Source organism: Phyllostomus discolor, chromosome 5 (genome assembly GCF_004126475.2).
Source record: "Phyllostomus discolor isolate MPI-MPIP mPhyDis1 chromosome 5, mPhyDis1.pri.v3, whole genome shotgun sequence".
Taxonomy (NCBI): domain Eukaryota; kingdom Metazoa; phylum Chordata; class Mammalia; order Chiroptera; family Phyllostomidae; genus Phyllostomus; species Phyllostomus discolor.
Genome location: NC_040907.2, coordinates 122,018,754 through 122,038,346, shown reverse-complemented (window position 1 = coordinate 122,038,346; position 19,593 = coordinate 122,018,754). Strand labels below are relative to the sequence as shown.

Sequence of the window (19,593 nt, the reverse complement as noted above, 5' to 3'; positions counted from 1 at the left end):
AGCGTACCTGCTGGGGGAGGGGCGGCAGTGGAGCGGGGTCACAGGTTATTAAATATTTTACCACAGTTTTTTTTGCTTCAAGTTTTCTTTTTTCCTATTTTCTTCCTCTAAAACCTAAGTGTGTCTTATGATCCGGTGCGTCTTATAGTCCTAAAAGTACAGTAATTCTGTAGTGCAGGCTGCCTCATTTCTTCTGTCCAAATTTTATTTCCCCTACATAAAAGATAACCTAGTTGCCCAAACGATCATCTTGAGATTTCATTTATTCACTATGTTGACTAGTAATACTCCCTAACACTCATTATAGGGTTTCTGTAATACGCAAAGCACTGTTTATGTTTTGTATTAATTCACTTAATACAACAGCCCAAAGAGATAGGTATGATTATTCTCCACATTGTATGGATGAGGGATCTGAGGCACAGAGAGGTTAAATAACTTGCCCAAGGTCATGCAGCTGGTACATGATGGACCCTAGATCCCATTCCAAGCAGCCTGGCTTTAGAACCCTTGCTCTTTTAAGCAACCTATAGTGCCTCTGATGTGTCATACTGTATTCAATAAATGCTGTATTGTTTTACAATACTTGTGGCCCTGTTGCCCAACTTTTAAAAATTATTTTCATTTTTTATTTAATGCAGATGGTCTCAAAATATGGGCCAGGGATCCCTAGAGATCCCTACAGCCCTTTCAGGGAGTTTGCAAGGTCACAGCTATTTTCAAAGTAATACTAAAATACAGTTTGTGCTTTTTTACTCTCATTCTCTCATGAGTGTATGGTAGGGTTTTCAAGAAATTTTATGACCTGTGATAGCACAGCAGACTGAATACCAAAGCAGATGTGAGAATGTAGCTGTTTTCTGTTAAGCCACATAGTAAAGAGATTTGCAAAAATGTAAAACAGTGCCACCCTTCTCACTATTTTATTTTGTATTTTAGAAAATGCAATTTTTTTCATAAAAATTATGTTGACACATAGTGGGTTGTTTGGATTTTTTAATGAACTCATAAGTATTTATCAAAATTCTCTATAAAATTAATAGACATATCCATTATAAATGGAAGCTCTTAAGTAAAAAAAAAAAATTAATGTAAAGATGTCCTGCCCTGGCTGGCGTAGCTCAGTGGATTGAGCGCGGGCTGTGAACCAAAGCATCGCAGGTTTGATTCCCAGTCAGGGCACATGCCTGGGTTGCAGGCCACGGCCCCCAGCAACCGCACATTGCTGTTTCTCTCTCTCTCTTTCTCCCTCCCTTCCCTCTCTAAAAATAAATAAAATCTTAAAAAAAAAAAAAAAAAAAAAAGATGTCCCAAGACCAAACCTTTTGGGAACCATTGATTTACTGTGAAAACCCTTGCTGTTCAAGCATCGTTCCTGGTATAAGAACTTGTTAGATATGCAGAATCTCAGGCCCCAGCCCGAGTTTTCAATTGTAACTAGAGGTGATTTTTTGCACAGTGAAGGTTGAGAAGCACAGGTACAGCATCTGTGGACAAAGCCACTCGGCAACTCAGTGATCTCCAGCTAACTTTCAGGCTGGAGGGAGGGGCTTCAGAGATTCTTTTCCCCAGTTCTTTCCCACAAAGGGGCTAGGTGAGGTCTCCTCTCCTATCAGAGATTCTTCAGTTTCACCATATACAGGGATAGGCAAAAATAGGTTTACAGTTGTGAGCTCACAAACAGAGTTTATTCTTGTATTATTATTTATTAATTGTTTTATTATCCATATGAACAACTGTAAACCTATTTTTGCCTACCCCCATATTTAGTGGCTCTCTTACAACACAAGGCAGTTTTCATGTCCTCATCCAAACTAGTGACTCCATAGCAGAGTTTACAGCGGTGGTCCTCAAACTGGTATGCATCAGAGTCACCTGCAGGGCTTGTGAAAGCACAGGTGCTGGGTCCTCCCCACCATATTTCTGATTTGTAAGTCTGAGACCCTGCAGTTCTACCAAGCTCCCAGGTGATGCTGATACTGTTGGACTGCCCACCGCCCCCACCCCGAAACACCTGGTCTGTAGCAGGTGGGCTGAGAAGTCTGTTGAGAAGTCAAGCCCATAGAAATATGGGAGAAATGTCTTAATCTTCCATATTTTCAAAACCAATTCTTAAAATAGATAAAGTTTAAAAAACTCAAAATTGGCATTTTTGCTAGAAGGCAACACGTGAATAGCAGGGGTTTTCACATTAAATCAGTGGTTCCCAAAAGTTTTTGTTTCAGGACATCTTTACGTTAAAATTTTTTTTTTGCTTAAGAGCTTCCATTTATAATGGCCATGCCTATTAGTTTTATAGGGAAATTTGGCAAGCAGTAAAAATTCAGGCAGGTCACAAGTCACTTAGAACACTCCTTTCCTCTTGAAACAATGGAAAGGCTACGATTCAGCTTCCTTTCTAAACTAATTGCAAAACTACTACAAAATTTCGGCAAGGAGACATGTATCACCTGCCAAGTTTATGTATCACTGTTTAAACTAATTACATGCCATTCATCCACTTGGTCACAGAGCTGCTTAACGCCAGATACTAGTAACAGGTGGGTGTAGACCAGTGGATTTCCATCCCCAGTCATGAGATACGTGGTTAGAGCCATCGGATTTCCTCTGCCCAAGAGCTGCCATAAATCCCTGGCCTGGTGTCAGTTCCCAGGCTTGCAAACCCAGTGCTGTCTACTGAATTCAGGAGGTTTTGCTAAGCTAACAAACAGGTGTCTGATGAATGGTGTGTAGTCCTTGAAGATTATCTTCCTCCTAAAAGCTGCCAGCTACACCAAACACATAATCCAGACAGATGGGAGTTGGGAGTAGCTTGCCAAAGTTGACACTCTGGTATTTGAGGAAGTTCGTATGGTTTGGCTCCAGGTGGTAGAAGATGAATGTGTGCAAGGCTGAGGGGGTGGCTGCCTTCATGGGGATAAATCCTAATCCATGACCACACCTTGCACAAGAACATTATTTCACTTCAATCCAGTCTACAGTCTTGAAATACTACTAGTTTAAAAGGAAGGAATGTTTGTATTTTTAAAGGGTTAACTTTGCAGTTAATATGCTGGGAGTTCATTAATTTGGGAACTTAGGTCTGCAAAAACAAAGCTTGACCTTGTCTAGATAGTTCCTTCCTTATCCTGAAGATCTGTCTACCAGAAGGCGTTTCTCCCCTCAGATGGGAAGTTAACCATTCAAACACAAGGATCAGGGCTAGTTAACGTGACAATTGATTTTCTTACTCCAACTAGGTCAGCCCTTAACAAAGGTGAGTGAGGTGAGTTTGGGTCTCCTGTGGTAAAACTTAGAAATGCTTACCTTTTCCAGACATCTCATTGTTCTCACCCAACCTTTATGCAAACACCTTAATATTCTTTGAATTAAGTGTGTGGTCGTACACTAAAACTCAGACCTCACCTTCCACTGAAACAAAAGAGGAAGCCCGCTTTCACTGGTATCAAGACAGTTGATGCTGGCGAGGTGTTTCCGGGCAGTCGGCTTTCAATTCCAAGTCTCCGATTACAGAGTAAGTGCCGTTCACCAGCATCTCTGGCTCAGACAATATAAAGGGAATAATTTCACCAGCAATTAATTATACTGCAGCCACTGGGGTTTATCCTTCAAACATCACTTTGTTTTCAGTCTGAAGAGCCAGGTCTCCCCAGGGATAGTTCAGGGTTTTCTGGTTGAAACTATCCTGAGTTAAGGAAAGGTGTCAGAGCTCCGTGGGAATCTATTCACCAGGGGTTTCTGTACTTGTTTCGATGCTTCAGGATAGTACGTCGGCTTCCAAGATAAGTGCCTTTTTATTTCCCTGCATCTTAGATCAATTGTTGGCATCTTTTTGGTAAGTTAAATTTAAGAGCTGTAATTTAAACCACCACATCTTTATAACTACTTGATAAATAAACATTCTTACCAAAATTATTCTGTCAGTGGGCTATGTAGTAATCATGATTTGAGAAGCCTAGGAAAGGTAGAAAGAAACCAAAAAATGGCAAGAAATTCATTTTTTAAAATATTCCAATGAAGGTCAAGTAGTGACGTGTCAGCACCAGCTACAGCTTCTTTCTAGGGAAAGTGTCTGCCATGGGTAACATTTAAATTACATCCTACATCAGCCTCATGCACACACAGATTGAGTAGAGTAGACATGACCAGCTTATCTTCTTGGCCGTATATTTTAATGTATTACAAGTGATTTCACATAACTAGTGAGCAATCAGAAATTTATCCTCCATCCTTCTGATCAGGGAACTTTATTCCTTTAAACCCAAAATTTATCCTTCAGGAGAAGACTCGGTGGACTTACAATGGTCCTAAATGGTCCTTAGTATGTAGAAGTTCTCTCCATTGTTGTAAGCTTCTTGAGAGTTTCACAAGGTCAGAGAGAAGGAACAACAAGCTGTAGGTAGGACAGTGTCACTGGACAGTGGCATCATGTGGTCAGTAGCATTGCTGTATATCGTCCCTGGAAGCCCATTTGGTGTTTGTTAGTGGTGTTTGCCGTGAAAGTCCAGTGGGCTCAGTGTGCATGTGCTCAGCAGGCTGCTGCCTCCCGCAGCCTCTTAGGGCCCAGCACCTTTGTGGCAGTGTCACTCACAGACTGCAGCAGACTGTGTCCAAGGGAGTGTCCCAGGGGACAGCCACTTAACATGGTGGGAGTAGCAAGTGCTGAAAGGTTTATGCCTAAGAGCTCCTACAGACCCCAGATCACCTGGTAGCTCCACTGCCTAACCAGTGTCAGCTCAGGCTCTGATAAGGTGTATCTGTACTACCTTGGGGGGTAAAAATCATCAACAGCTGTGTGAAATAGATTTGGGGGGGATTCTGGCTGCTTCCTCTTAGCCCAGAGTAGGGACTGTGGGAGAGAAGACAGAACAAAGAAGTAAATGTGCTTCCGGAGTAAGGGTTGCTCATTGTTGTGAGGGATACAAGGTAGGGAGGGCACATACCACACCTTCTGGCCATTTGGATTATACAGAAATGCTTCTGCCAGGCGAGGGCTGGGGTTCTGTCCCAACTGTGAGCTCAGATGAGAGCCAGCGAGGGGCTAGGAATTTGACAGTCACTGCAGGGGACTTTTAATTGTGGGATCTCATGGACAAAGGGGGGATAGTTTCATATCCATGGCACTCTGCTTCTCTAACCCCCAGGAGTAAGAGCTGGTACCGTCCAGCTGACGGAGTAATTTCTCAGCGTGTTCCAAGCACTTAGGAGGCAGGTGACACATGTGCCAATTATCTGTGTTTCTGAGATTTGGGCACCCTTGTACTCTGGCACAGAGCTTTTCTCCGTATTGACAGGGGCACGAACGGCACGGGCTGGAACGGGCACAGTGGCCAGTGCTGTTAGCATTCCTGACACACTGCTCTTGGAAAGCCTCTGTGTGAAGCTGAGTGATGTGTGATCAATGATTTGACTATAAAATTTTGTGGCGCTTGTTTGCATTCAATCAGATCTTTCTACTTAAACATGAGTTAAAGGCACAAATAGGTCAGAAGACTGGAGCAAAACCTAAGGTTCAATATATGCCTATTCTTTATAATGGCATTCAGATTAAAACCATCAAAATGCAGAATACTGTGTTATACCCCTCTAGGGTCAGTTTGGATTTCTTGTTCTGTATTTCCACATTGTTTATAGTGATTTTGAGAGGCAGGAAAATGCATCAGAAGCATTTCTCCTTTTAACAAAAAATCCAAAATTGAGAAAATTCTTTAGAATGCAGCCATTTTGGAAATGTAGATAAAGGAGGAAAATGCTGAAGATTTTGGGTGGTTTACACATTGCCATGATTTTGTAATTGCTGCCACCTACTGTATGTGGTTGATGTTTGTTTAAATTGAGGAAGTTCGTGAAGGTGAAGCTGTTGAAATAGATAATTAGAGCAAGGTAGACACCATTAGTTTGTAGCATTTCTTCTCTACTCCATAAGTGGCTCTTAATTACCCAGACAGCCGCCGGCTTTCATTCATTACCATCAAGTGGATTTAAAGTTTTTCTCATTTGAAAGTTCCTTTGCCAAGAAACCTTCACAGTAATGCTGTAAAATGCATGTTCAAAAGCTTACCATGCTCAGGGATTTTCTGAGTATACATGAAACAGTTTGCTTAAGGAAGTTGTTTTGTTTTGTTTTAATTTGTAGGAACAATGTTCTGGGTTTGGATTATGAATTAATTTCCATGAAAGAAGTGAAAATAGAGCTAGTGGAGCTGATTTGAGTTGTAGCAGTTGACTTAAAAGACATCCTTTCATTAGTCCTAAAACAAAGCTGCAGAGCCCTCCAGTTAAATGGAACAAGCAATATAGTACCTGAGTCAACAGAGGCCTTTCTCTTTTATTAAGACCCAGCTGTCAAAGGGTCATTAGGTCCTTCCTGCGGAAAACAACTTGCCCATTAATGTTTGGGGTGGTCCCTGGACAGGATTGTGAGTAAGTGCCTGACATTTACTTTTTGAAAGAATCTAAAGCTGGTGTGAGACTTGCATTCTGAGGCTTATCAGAAGTAACCTCTTCAGCCTTGGTTTTGTTACATATGGGACAGCCTCTGTGTGGACTGCTACTTCCAGCTATGTGAGTTCCCTTACACTGTCCCTGTAAAAGGCTCAGAAGCACAAACTTCGTGGAGATCAAATCACTGTAACTGGGAAGAGACTACAGACATAAAATCCATGCACTTCTCTGACATGATGTTTTCACCTTGTTGCTACTTAAATTATTTTGAGCTGCCCTGTTCCGGTGTCTGAAAGCACTGCAGTGAGGTTGACTTTGCTTTTTCTGCTCTAGGCTATTTGCTTTCTAGAAGAGAAGGCCAAGCAGGGTCCCTGAAAAGCCGCTCTCTGATCTGGGCCGTCTGTCCTACCTGGCCTATTGGAAGAAGGCGTCATCTTAAGAGTATCGGTACCACCACCACGAGAGGCACATCAGCATCAAAGCGATCAGCAGAGCTACGGGCATGTGCCCACACGACATCGCCACTACTCTTCAGCACCTCCACATGATCGACAGGAGGGATGGCCGGTGAGTGCTGGTGCCTAGGCAACCCCAGCTACCTCTCACGCATCTTACACCAGGAAGGATCCAGGAGTCGGGCAGATTCATTCAGTTAAAAAGGTTTCCCACAGTATTATTAAAACTGTTCTTTTAAAAAGAAAACAGGAAATGATGCTTTTTTGCTGGTCAAATTTCAATTTGCTTGTACCTTTTGTTGATGAGCTTTCTGATTTTTTCCTCGCCTGGGTAATATTAGTGCTAACATATGTCATTATGTGAAGGTGAAATGAAATTTTAGCTTTTGATTGCACTTTGTTCTGCCTCATCACATTACAGATTCGTTATCATTAGAAGGTGAAAAGTTGATATTGAGCCACATGGAAAAGCTGAAAACCTGTTCCCGGTCCATGAACTTGATCCCGAGAGTCTGAGGTGGACCCCAATTTTAATTTCTATGCTGCAGTTTCTGAAGAAGAGCGAGAAGCTGAAAAAGAGGTAATGATTGGCTTCATCAGCCTAAGTTGTGAACCTTCAATCTGTGGCATTCTTAAGCTAAGAAAGTCATTAACATCATTGTCAAAAGCTTGGTCGTACAGAGTGAGCTTGTGGAATGATATGGCACTAATTTGTCTAACGGAGGTTGCATGGTAAGACATGAGAAGTTTATTGAATTGAGTATGAAAAATGAAACATTTATCATTGATCACAAAGCAGCATTTTTCATACTGACAGCATGTAATCAGATCAAATTTGGTGCTGAGCTCCAAGGCTGCAGTGTCAATCGATTCTTTGTGTTTATGAACTTGCTTAAAGTGCTCCATGCCAGTGAGCATGTAATGTACTGATAAAGGACTCAAATCAATTCGCTGCATCATTAATACTGCTAAATATCCCATGAAACCCAATCTTCTTTGATTTGTTATCCTAACTGATGTCAAAGAGTCCTGAGATGATGCAGCTGGAATGCTGCTTGGCTGGCTGACTGTCCTGATCAGAAATGACTTAGAGATCCTTTGCCTTTGATCCTTAGAGGCTTTGGTTGCCTGACTGCCCTCTCACCCGCCTGCTGTTTTACCCCTCCCCCTTTAGGCTGAGCGCTAATGGAACAAGCTAGCTGCTGGGAAAGGAGGAGCAAGAAATCCTGTCATCCAGAGCTAACAGTAGGCAATCACCTGCAAAAGTACAATCGAAAAATAAATATTTGCATTCCCCGGAGAGACGGCCAGTGGCAGGGGAACGAGGGCAGCTGGTGGAGCTGTCTAAAGAGAGCAGTGAAGAAGAGGAGGATGAGGAAGAAGAGGAAGAAGAGGAGGAGGAAGAGGAGGAGGAGGAGAAGAGGAAGAAGGAAGAGAAGAAGAAGAAAATATTCAAAGCTCTCCTCCAAGATTAACTAAACCACAGTCAGTTGCCATAAAGAGAAAGGTATGTGCCTGTTTAGATTTTCAGTCTGAGTCAGTTTCAATTAAATCTTGTCATTGCATTCTATTAGTATTTGTTTCATTCTCTGTTCTTTAGATGTAGTATATTTGTATCCTCCCACTGATCATATATCATCATCGTTTATCTTACAGTACTGATTGTGTTTACTTTTTGAGGTTTGTTAGTGCTGTGACAGGAAACCAGGGGTAGGCTGCCTTTCTAGTTTAGTAGTTACTGCCACCTGCTGGTTTGTGGGACTAGAGTAAGTCAGGCTATGGGAACAGAAAAGGACCCTGCTGAGTGGTCTTCAGCAAATTCTGTTGAAACTACCAAGGCCTAAAGAGGCTGGGAAACCTGTCCAGGGTCACACCACTCTGGAGCTAGAACCAGGTGCGCGCTCACACTCCAAGCCCAGCACTCCTCTTGCTATTTCTTCTTCTTGTTCTTGGCATAGAATTTTTAGAAGCTATTTTAAGCCATTCATTTGGATGCCGCTATTTTGTGTTTGTGGCCCATTACTGGGCCCAAGTACCCATTACTGAAATTCCTCATTTCTTAGTGGCCTGGTGGTTTCTCTACATACACCCTGTGCAAAAGGTGAAAAAAAATTGATTTTGTCTCTAGACAGCTGCAGAATACAGATCTGATATCTTTGTCTCTAGTTTCTATCTGTGCTATAGAGGAGGCCAGATAATGTTAGGGCAGCCAAGGCTAGTAGTGATGACCCAATACGAGTTAAGAGTAAAGAACCTGCTGTTCTCATCCCCAGCTCAGTGCGCCTTCTTCAAAGCCTGGAATCTTTGAGTGGAAGGGCCACTGCAGGGAGGTGGTAGAAAGGAGTATCCCATAAAGTGGACTTTAGGCTTACGAAAATATTTTGATTTCTTACAAGGAATATATATTCATGTGTTATGTATATAACCAAAGAAATTTGTTTTAAAAATATGAAAAACCAGAATCATCCAAGGCATGATATGGATACCATCATATAAATGACTCAACCTAAAGAAAACCAGCTCTTTATAGGCTATACTCATGTTTGGGAAAAATTCTAGTGGATTAGGAAGGGCAAACCAATTGGGAGAGTAATAACCATAAATGTTAAATTATGGGATATGATTATCAGGCTTATATATGCATTTTAGTGGACACTCAGAGAGTTAAAAATGTGAAACACAATAATTCTTGGATACAGTTTGCCTAGAGTTTGACTTGTAACCATCATATTGCACCCTTCTTGGCAATGTATTTTCAGTAATTTTGGGGGCATATTATTGACAGATACACATTTTAGCAGCAAATCACTTTGTTATTCCAGCCCTGGCTGGTGAGGCTCAGTTGGCTTGTGTGTCTTCCCATAGACCAAAAGACTGTGGGTTCAATTCCTGGTCAGGGCACATACCCAGGTTGTGGGTTTGGTGCCTGGTTGGAGCCCATGTGAGAAGGTGACCAGTTGGTGTTTCTCTCTCACTCTATCTCCCTCCCTCTCTCTCTAAAAAAGCAATGAAAAAAAATCTTTGTATTATTCCTATTTTTTAATTTTGTGCCATAAATACATTTTGCTTACAAAAATGTTTTCTAATTGCAGTTATAGGGAGTGCCAATCTTTAGTGCAATTAGAAAAAATGTATATTATAAATAAATAAGACAGACCTCATGTCTTTTATTTTTTAGGTGCCTTCTATATTAAAATATTTTGTAAAATTATCAATTGCTGACATCTCTGCAACCACCAATTAAATGGTTCTGTTAACATTTTAATCCTTTAAGTACTCTTTTCATTGTTCCTTACCTCTTAGGAAATGGGAACAAGGCTGGTCCTATACGCCATCATATTCCCTGGAGTGTTCTGAATGTAGTAGGTGCTCCTTGAGCAGTTACCAAGTATTAAATGAGTGACCTAGTTAATTGTTGCAACATTTATAGAAACATTGCTGTTCGTGTTGACTTAATGGCTATGATGTACAGGACACTGAAGCCAGCAAAAACCATTGGAAAACAAGTGCTAGAAAAGCAAACCTTAGCTTTAAAATCTACAGTTTAAGCTTCTTGGATGTTCTCTCTCAAAGTGTCTGCTTGAGTAAACAAGTGTTTTGTTTGGGAAGCACTTGCCTATGTAGCTGGAGCCTGAGAGGGATGTTAAACATCAAATGGAAGGTGAAGTACAAAGGCAGTACAGAAGTCTTTATGTATAAGATTCTTAGACTCGCGTTCAGTACATGTTTGCAACATATTGACTCAACCATTTAATTTCTCATGAGCTCTGTGTATTGTGTTTGAAATTAATTTCAGAGGCCTTTTGTACTAAAGAAGAAAAGGGGTCGTAAACGCAGGAGGATCAACAGCAGCGTAACAACTGAGACCATTTCCGAGACCACAGAAGTGCTGAATGAGCCCTTTGACAACTCAGACGAAGAGAGGCCAATGCCGCAGCTGGAGCCTACCTGTGAGATTGATGTGGAGGAAGACGGCGGGAAGCCAGTCCTGAGGAAAGCATTCCAACATCAGCCTGGGAAGAAAAGACAGACAGAGGAAGAGGGAGGAAAAGACAATCATTGCTTTAAGAATGCTGACCCTTGTAGAAGTAAGTGGAGGAATTATAAAAACCTTACCCTTGTGAATATCTGCCAATTCCTGCCAAAAAACAGGCACCTCGAGTCATGCCCAGAGGCGTCTCTGAGGATGTATGGACCCACCAGAATAAGTGCTCATCTGTCCTTTCTCATTCATAAAGGTTCTGTCCCTTCTTCCTAGAGTTGGATTTTATGTTAAACGGCTTTCCTCTTGGTGAGTTCATCTTATGTTCCAGAAATTGGCTTGTCTTCAAAAACTTTGAAGTCTGTCAATAAGAAACACATAGCATTTCCTGATTCTAATATTACTTTTCCCCACATTTAATATTTCTGAAATCAGGGTATATATTATTGTCAGTGTGAACATGGAATGCAATAGCTTTCTTTTTTCCTGCAAAACAAATAATTAGTAAATTGATGGTGCGTCTTATAATCAGTGGTGCCTCAGGATATATTATCATCAAGAATCATCTAAACTCACACCATCACTGTCAGCTTTGGTAACACAGGATAATGTGGAAATCAGGAAACTGCCCTTCCTTTTAAATTACAGTTTTACAGTTGCTGCTGGCAGGGACAATCCACCCTGTCCTCTTAAGAAAAAAAGAAAAAGAAACTAAAACACCATCTTTGATGTCCTACCCATAAGCAGCCGCCCCTGGCCTTTTGGTCGGGGAACCCATGCTCCCATCTGGGCCATGAGGACTGTGGGACAGGCTTTCGACTCGACTGTTGAAATGACTGTAGTCAGAACCTTACTGTGTTCCCATCTGGGGGACAGGCCGTGTCAGTTCCCTGGGCACCACAGGTTGTCACTCTCACTTTTGAAAAGCCACGATTTTAAAAGCATGAGCAAGCATCTTCTTGACTTGCTTAATTAACAGGAATACTATTGCTGAGTACACTATTTTGCTGAGCAAATAGCATCTTACCCTTGGTATAGAGAAACCAAGCCTTGTTCTTTTCTGTTTTTTTAAAACAAACAAACATATAAACAACAGTAAGCTGCAGCAAGTTTTCATGTGTGGAAATCAAGCCTTATTACTACTTCTTTGCTGTCTTAGGAGCTTGCAAATGAATCATTACTGCTTTTTTCTCCACTTGGTGCCATTTGCCTTTAAAAATTCTAAGTGGTGGTGCCTTAACTGGTGTGGCTCAGTTGGTTGGCTGTCGTCCCACAAATAAAAAGGTCGCCAGTTCGATTTCTGGTCAGAGCACACGCCTGGGTTGTGAGTCGGGTCCCCAGTCAGGGCAAGGGCATGTCTGAGAGGCAACCAATCAGTGTTTCTCTCCCTCTCTTTCTCCTTCCCTTCCCCACTCTCTAAAAAGTACATAAATAAAATCTTTAAAAAAATTTTTTTAAAGTTCTGAATGGTCATGTTAACACCTGATCCTTTCAGGATCTTCTTTCTTAAAAACTAATTATGAGAAAATTCATCTCCTGATTTAGAGAGTCCTCCTATAAAAGCTGGTAGGCCCAGCAGCACGTGGAATAAGAATGTAGGATCCAAGGGCACTGGCATGGCTATCTCCTGCCTGTGTGGATAGAAATGAAACCATTTGAACATCCTGAGATGTCTGTTAACTAGGTATTGTGTTTTGCACTGCTGAAGGCGTCCGTCCACGTCGCATGTGCCCTCTTCAGCTAGCCAATTTGAATGTAGTGCTTGCAGGTAAGTTTGTGTGTAATCTTTTTACTCCGTAAATGAGCTGAAAAGCTCACCCCACTCTGCGCTGTTTGGATTAGAAATCACTCCATTCTGGCAGAAGGGATCTCTCTCTCTGTTCCACATTGATTATCAGATCTTATTTTTGTTCCCTAAAATAAGTTCTCCAAAGTTTGATTTCCTAATAAGGCTATTTCTCTTTATAAAGCTGTGTATGTTGACCCTCCAGGAGATCGGTATGATCTTTAATTTTCTAAAGATCTTAAGACTTGGGTGTTTTATGTCTATATTGATTCATGTGTTTCCTTGTTTGCTTGCTTATATCTATGTGAATATATTTAGATACTTATATTCATATGTGCATACAGACACAGTTAAAATAAAATTAGCTGAACTAAAATGAACTTGACAATTATGGTTTGTTTCTTATTTACTTTAGTATTCAAACCATACATTTAAGCAGCAATTGATCCAAAATACAGTCTGGACAGAATTAGTGATAAAAAGAATACCTGTGTTTTGAATGTTCAGTAATTTCATGGTAAATACATTATAGTTTATGCCATGCAAAAATGATGATACTATAGTAGATTACAGATGTGTTTAGTTATTTATTCATTTGTTTCAGAGGTACACAGTTTATTTTTATGCCAGAAAGAACATTCAGTTGAAGTAAATAATGTCATCTGAGATCATTTAAATGCAGTAATTATCCACACACTGAAGTTTACTTTCTCAGGATAGATATGTGAGTTAGGCTTCTATTCATTTCTTTAGTACAGTGGTGATTTGGATATGAGCTAGTGCTAACCCTTTTCCCCATATTTCCTAGTTTGTAAATGTTCGAGTAGATTTTTTTACAATGTGGAATTCTGGGCATTAGAGAATATCTTATTTGTTAAATTCAAATTCAACTATTTATTATAGTTGTCTGTATCCATCCATGTGCTTCCTATAAAAAGTACGCCTTTCTGTTGAGAGAGAGTGTGTGTGCACGCGTGGGCATGCATGGGTGCCTGTCTGTGTGCGGCATACATATTTTCCCAGGCCCAGGTGATTTACTCAGTTTATACTGCAGTATTATTCTACATTAGCCTTGATTGTGTCTTTACCATGAACTCTTAAAAGCTAAATTGAAAGCAGTGTTTGCTAATTAATTTAGAGGAATGAATTCAAGTTGTTCGTGGTTATGCTTTCTAAGACTTTGTTTTTCTTCCTCCCCTTTCTCTCTGTCTCCTTGATAAGACAATATGGATGATGATGCAAATAACTTGAAAGAAGGCAGTAGAGACAATCCTGAACCTCTAAAGTGCAAACAAGTATGGCCAAAAGGATCAAAGCGTGGTCTCTCTAAGTGGAGACCAAGCAAAGAAAGGAAGACTGGATTTAAACTGAACTTGTACACTCCTCCAGAAACACCTATGGAACCTGACGAGCAGGTAACAGCGGAAGAACAGAAGGAGACTCTGGGAGACAAGAGCAGCCCCACCCCCACCAGGACTGAGGAGGAGGTCAGGGAAGCTGCGGAACCCCTGCTGCCCCAGGATGAAAACAGAAAGGAGGAAACATGCGCACCTGTAAGTCCCAATAAATCACCAGGTGAAACACCAGAAGACGATCCAATCAAACCTGAGGAGGAAGAGGAGGAGGAGGAGGATGAAGAAGAGGATGAAGAAGAGGAGGAGGAGGAGGAGGAGGAGGAAGAAGAAGAAGAAGAAGGAAATGTAGAAAAAGACCTAAGTGGTACTGAAAGTCAGGAAAAAGAAGAACCGGAAGTCTGTATGGACAAAGACGACCCTGTGCGTTTGGATGATCATGAAGAGGAGGAAGAAGAGGATGAAGAACCATCTCACAATGAGGGTCATGATGCAGATGATGAAGATGACAGTCACATGGAGTCTGCAGAAGCCGAGAAGGAAGAACGCCCCAGAGAAGCCTTCAAAGAAGTACTGGAAAACCAGGGGGCTTTTTTAGACCTTAGTGTCCAGCCTAGTCATTCAAACCCAGAGGTCTTAATGGACTGTGGCATTGACCTTGCAGCTTCATGTAACAGTGAACCTAAGGAGCTTTCTGGAGACACTGAACCTGCACCTGAATCTGATGAGGAACCCCCTGATGAACAGGCACAGAGACAGGACCAAAAGAACAGTGATGAGACGGATTCTGAGTTCAAAGAGGGAAGTACAGCAACCATGGAAATCGACTCTGAGACCGTCCAGGCAGTTCAGTCTTTGACCCAGGAGAACAGTGAACAGGATGACACCTTTCAGGATTGTGCCGAGACTCAAGAGGCCTGTAGGAGCCTACAGAACTACACCCACGCAGACCAAAGTCCACAGATTGCCGCCACTCTGGACGACTGCCAACAGTCAAATCACAGTAGCCCGGTTTCATCCGTCCACTCCCATCCTGGCCAGTCAGTACGTTCTGTCAGCAGTCCAAGTGTCCCTGCCCTGGAAAACAGCTATGCCCAAATCAGCCCCGATCAAAATGCCATCTCAGTGCCATCTTTGCAGAACATGGAAACCAGTCCCATGATGGACGTCCCGTCCGTTTCAGATCATTCACAACAAGTCGTTGACAGCGGATTTAGTGACCTGGGCAGTATCGAGAGCACAACCGAGAACTACGAAAATCCAAGCAGCTACGATTCTACTATGGGTGGCAGCATTTGTGGAAATGGCTCTTCACAGAACAGCTGCTCCTATAGCAACCTCACCTCTAGCAATCTGACACAGAGCAGCTGTGCTGTCACCCAGCAGATGTCCAACATCAGCGGGAGCTGCAGCATGCTACAGCAGACCAACATCAGTTCTCCCCCGACCTGCAGCGTCAAGTCTCCTCAAGGCTGCGTGGTGGAGAGGCCTCCGAGTGGCAGCCAGCAGCTGGCCCAGTGTAGCCTGGCTGCCAACTTCACCCCGCCCATGCAGCTGGCTGAGATCCCCGAGACCGGCAATACCAACATTGGCTTATATGAACGAATGGGTCAAAGTGATTTTGGGGCTGGGCACTACCCACAGCCGTCAGCCACCTTCAGCCTTGCCAAACTACAGCAGTTAACTAATACACTTATTGATCATTCATTGCCTTACAGCCATTCCGCTGCTGTAACTTCCTATGCAAACAGTGCCTCTTTGTCCACACCATTAAGTAACACAGGGCTTGTTCAGCTTTCTCAGTCTCCACACTCTGTCCCTGGGGGACCCCAAGCACAAGCTACCATGACCCCACCCCCCAACCTAACTCCTCCTCCGATGAACCTGCCACCGCCTCTTTTGCAACGGAACATGGCTGCATCAAATATTGGCATCTCCCACAGCCAAAGACTGCAAACCCAGATTGCCAGCAAGGGCCACGTCTCCATGAGAACCAAATCGGCATCTCTGTCACCAGCCACTGCCACCCATCAGTCGCAAATCTATGGGCGCTCTCAGACTGTTGCCATGCAGGGTCCTACACGGACTTTAGCGATGCAAAGAGGCATGAACATGAGTGTGAACCTGATGCCAGCCCCAGCCTACAATGTTAACTCTGTGAACATGAACATGAACACTCTCAATGCCATGAATGGGTACAGCATGTCCCAGCCGATGATGAACAGTGGCTACCACAGCAATCATGGCTACATGAATCAAACACCCCAATACCCTATGCAGATGCAAATGGGCATGATGGGGACCCAGCCATATGCCCAGCAGCCAATGCAGACCCCACCCCACGGTAATATGATGTACACGGCCCCTGGACACCATGGCTACATGAACACAGGCATGTCCAAACAGTCTCTCAATGGGTCCTACATGAGAAGGTAGGCAACATGGGCAGTCACAAAACCCCTGGGCGTCACTATTGGATTGATCTGCACAAATACCTTCGAAGAGTACGATTTCAAAACCAGCAATTGGTGTGAATGCAAAAACATTTGTTGGCACCATTTATTTAAAAAAAAAAAAAGCTGTATGCAGCAGAAAGCCTTATACGAGTTGTTTTTCTTTTTTTCCTTTTTTTTTTTTCTTTTTTGGTACCTTTGTTTCTGTTACTTTTATATGAAGTTTTCTGCAAAGGAAGGCCTCTCTTTGGACTACAACTGGAGGCAGCCACTGTTGTGCCTGCTTCCATTAAACAATGTGGATATCAAGCCCCGCACCCCCAAATCATCTGTTTTAATACTGAACCTAGAGCTTTTTGTTCTTCCCTGTCCACTCCATGTAAATGCCTTTAGCATTTCAGTTACTGTATATTTTGTTTAAGGTGACACTCCAGCATGCCGCTAATGTCTTTGTTAGTGACAGTGCGTTTTGTAGTACTGTACAAGTGTTGTGCTAACGGTAAGCCATTTCTTAAGTTTTTTGCCTTGATTAGGGTGCCCTAATTTGAGGGTTTAAAAAAAACTATATTTTTGTTAATTATAAAACTGTAAAGAGCTATAAAAGCTATTCCCATTTGGTTAGTCAAAAGGGTTTTATTGCTAAATGTTTGGTGTAAAGTTGAAACCCTTTTCCATTTTGGTGACAGATTTCTTTGGGGAAAAAAAGGCAGCTTTCTGTTTTATAAATGCAGACTTCTGTTTATTGAATGAAGCATATCTCAGTGTTTATCTGTCAGGTTTTGAAACATTTCATATATGTCCAAATACTTGGCAGGATTTAAAAAAATAGTGAATTTGGTGTAAAGTTGCTATTTTATGGAAATGCCTCTAACTTTACATTTTCATTCCATCTGTAGATTTTCTATCTTTATAAAATATTGGAGTTATTTTTAAAGGAAAAATAGAGAAGTAGCTTGTGAATAGCTCAAACTAAGCTTACAAATCGCATGTAAAAAAGCAAAAAAAGTTATTTGTGTCTGTTTATATTGCTTCCTTTTTTGTAGCCTTTGTACCTGTACAGGGTGACTGTAAGGGCCAAGCAGGGGAGGCGTAATCCTTGTATAAAATAGGAGCCAGCGACACTCTTGTATTTATCTGTTCTCTTTTTAGTCAGTCACTTCCAAAAAAAAAAAAAAACAAAAAACAAAAACAAAAAAAAGCTGTACATTTTAACATAAAATAAATTATGATGAGCCATTTTTAGCCTCTTGTGTCCTGTCATGTTATGGTCGGTAGAGAATGACCAGCCGAACTGTACCATGGTCGCGTCTCAGAACACATACACATCTGGGGAAAATAAATTATTTAGTGTAAATTGGAATTAAGAGATTTTCTGATTTGTTTTGACTTTGGGGGAGGGGGTTGGCAATAAATAAGAGTGATATCTAATAAAACCATCACATATACCAAATACCTATTTAATAAATTAATTTATAATGGATTTTAATGCTTTTCATGAAAGTTTATTTTGTGCTGGTGCATACCTTCTGTATGCCAATCATTGTCTAAAATAAAGTGAATTTGTTTTTTTCTTTTTGACTTTGATCTTCATTTGCAAAGGGATCCTGCACAAATATCCATCTGTCTCAGTTTTACTGTCCATATAAACTCCCCCCAGGCCCTAGTACAGTGGTAGCAAACTTCATTTCTCTAAAGATTAATACCAAGCTCTGGCTGGTGTGGCTCCGTGGATTGAGTGCCAGCCTGCGAACCAAAAGGTTGCCAGTTCGATTGCCAGTTAGGACACTTGCCTGGGTTGTGGACTAGGTCCCCAGTAGGGGGTGTGCGAGAGGCAACCACACAGTGATGTTTCTCTCCTCTTTCCCCGTCCATTCCCCTCTCTCTAAAAATAAATAAATAAATAAATAAATAAATCTTTTAAAAAAATACAAAAAAAACCAGCACTCACATTGGGATTGTATGTTTGAAAAATTTCTTTTACAGAATGTGAAAGTTTTGCTCTGTTGTGAATGAATGATTGGATGTTTTCTTTAGTGTCTAAAGTTTAGACTCCCCCCCCCCCATGTCAAGTGTTCTCAAATATTATTTTACGGAATTCAGAGAAAGTTCTGTCTTTTAAAACAGTTGATTATTCAAGCGACGAGCCTAGAAGTATATGCTTGACTTGTCACCCATGTGAAACCCGCCCCATAAGCTCCCAAAGAGTCTAAACCTGGGCGTGCACAGCTGTTCTGCGAAGCCAGTCACAACTTTTATTCGTCTCGGAGGAAGAATGTTGCTTTTCCGCTGCACACCCAAAAGCAATCAGATCATAGACACAAACTAAAGGAGGCAATAAAACTCCGAAAAGGCAGGATGGTGCACACACCCCAGAATCACAGGCCTGACAGAGGAAGGGTGACAGCAGGGGTTTTACCTTGTACTCTCACACTTATTTTTTTTTTTTTTTTTCTCATAGTTACAAAGCATTCTGGGCTTAGTGTCAAGAGTTTATCTTTTGGCCCCTTCCTTCCACACTGCAGTCAATGGGGGTGAACCTGTAGTGGCTGAAGGAGGGTTTCCAAAAACACTTCTGCAGGGGCTGTCATCTCAAAGGGGAGAAGAGAACCTTTCAGAGCTGTGCTGGCAGGAAAGGAAACCTAATCCACTTCTGGAGTGGGAGGTGGCTGTGTGCCGCTTGTTTGAATCAGCTGCTGTGTCACTTCAGGAGCAGCCAAGACCTTGGCAGCTCAGTGAGTCCACACATCAGGCAAGAGGCTGCCTGGGCCTGGGCGGTGGGGTGGGGGGCCTGGTGACCATCCGGTCGGAAGCCACGCGGGACTCCCCACAGGCCTCACCTTGAAACCTTCACATAGTTGGTCTCTTTCCTCTTATGTTAAGATTCTTTGGCTTGCCAATCACACCCTCTAGTCTGTGTGATACCTGGGCTCTACCAGCCCCACTTCCTGCCTGCCTCTCAGTCCTCCAGAGAGCTTGTGGACAAGTCTCAGACCTGTCCGACCAGAGTCAAAGAGCAGGACTGGGACTCCTTGTGTTTCCCAGGCTCCCTGGGGATTGTGGCAGAGCCACGTACGGGAGCGCCTTGGCTGGCCCCAAGTCCCAGCGTTCATTAACATAACAG

The 19,593-nt window shown here is 42.2% G+C and overlaps 1 protein-coding gene across 1 annotated transcript in view; it reads left to right on the top strand.

The window, feature by feature from the left end:
- KAT6B (lysine acetyltransferase 6B) overlaps nucleotides 1–17,632 on the top strand; it is a 176,618-nt gene extending 158,986 nt beyond the window's left edge. The window contains 11 exon segments of the mRNA XM_036027509.1: nucleotides 6,778–6,810; nucleotides 6,813–7,011; nucleotides 7,321–7,339; nucleotides 7,341–7,386; nucleotides 7,389–7,436; nucleotides 7,439–7,507; nucleotides 8,080–8,103; nucleotides 8,106–8,312; nucleotides 8,315–8,406; nucleotides 10,696–10,987; nucleotides 13,889–17,632. Of these exon segments, the coding sequence (XP_035883402.1) occupies nucleotides 6,778–6,810; nucleotides 6,813–7,011; nucleotides 7,321–7,339; nucleotides 7,341–7,386; nucleotides 7,389–7,436; nucleotides 7,439–7,507; nucleotides 8,080–8,103; nucleotides 8,106–8,312; nucleotides 8,315–8,406; nucleotides 10,696–10,987; nucleotides 13,889–16,455 (3,596 nt within the window). The 3' untranslated portion in view covers nucleotides 16,456–17,632.
- Nucleotides 17,633–19,593: the final 1,961 nt, after the last annotated feature.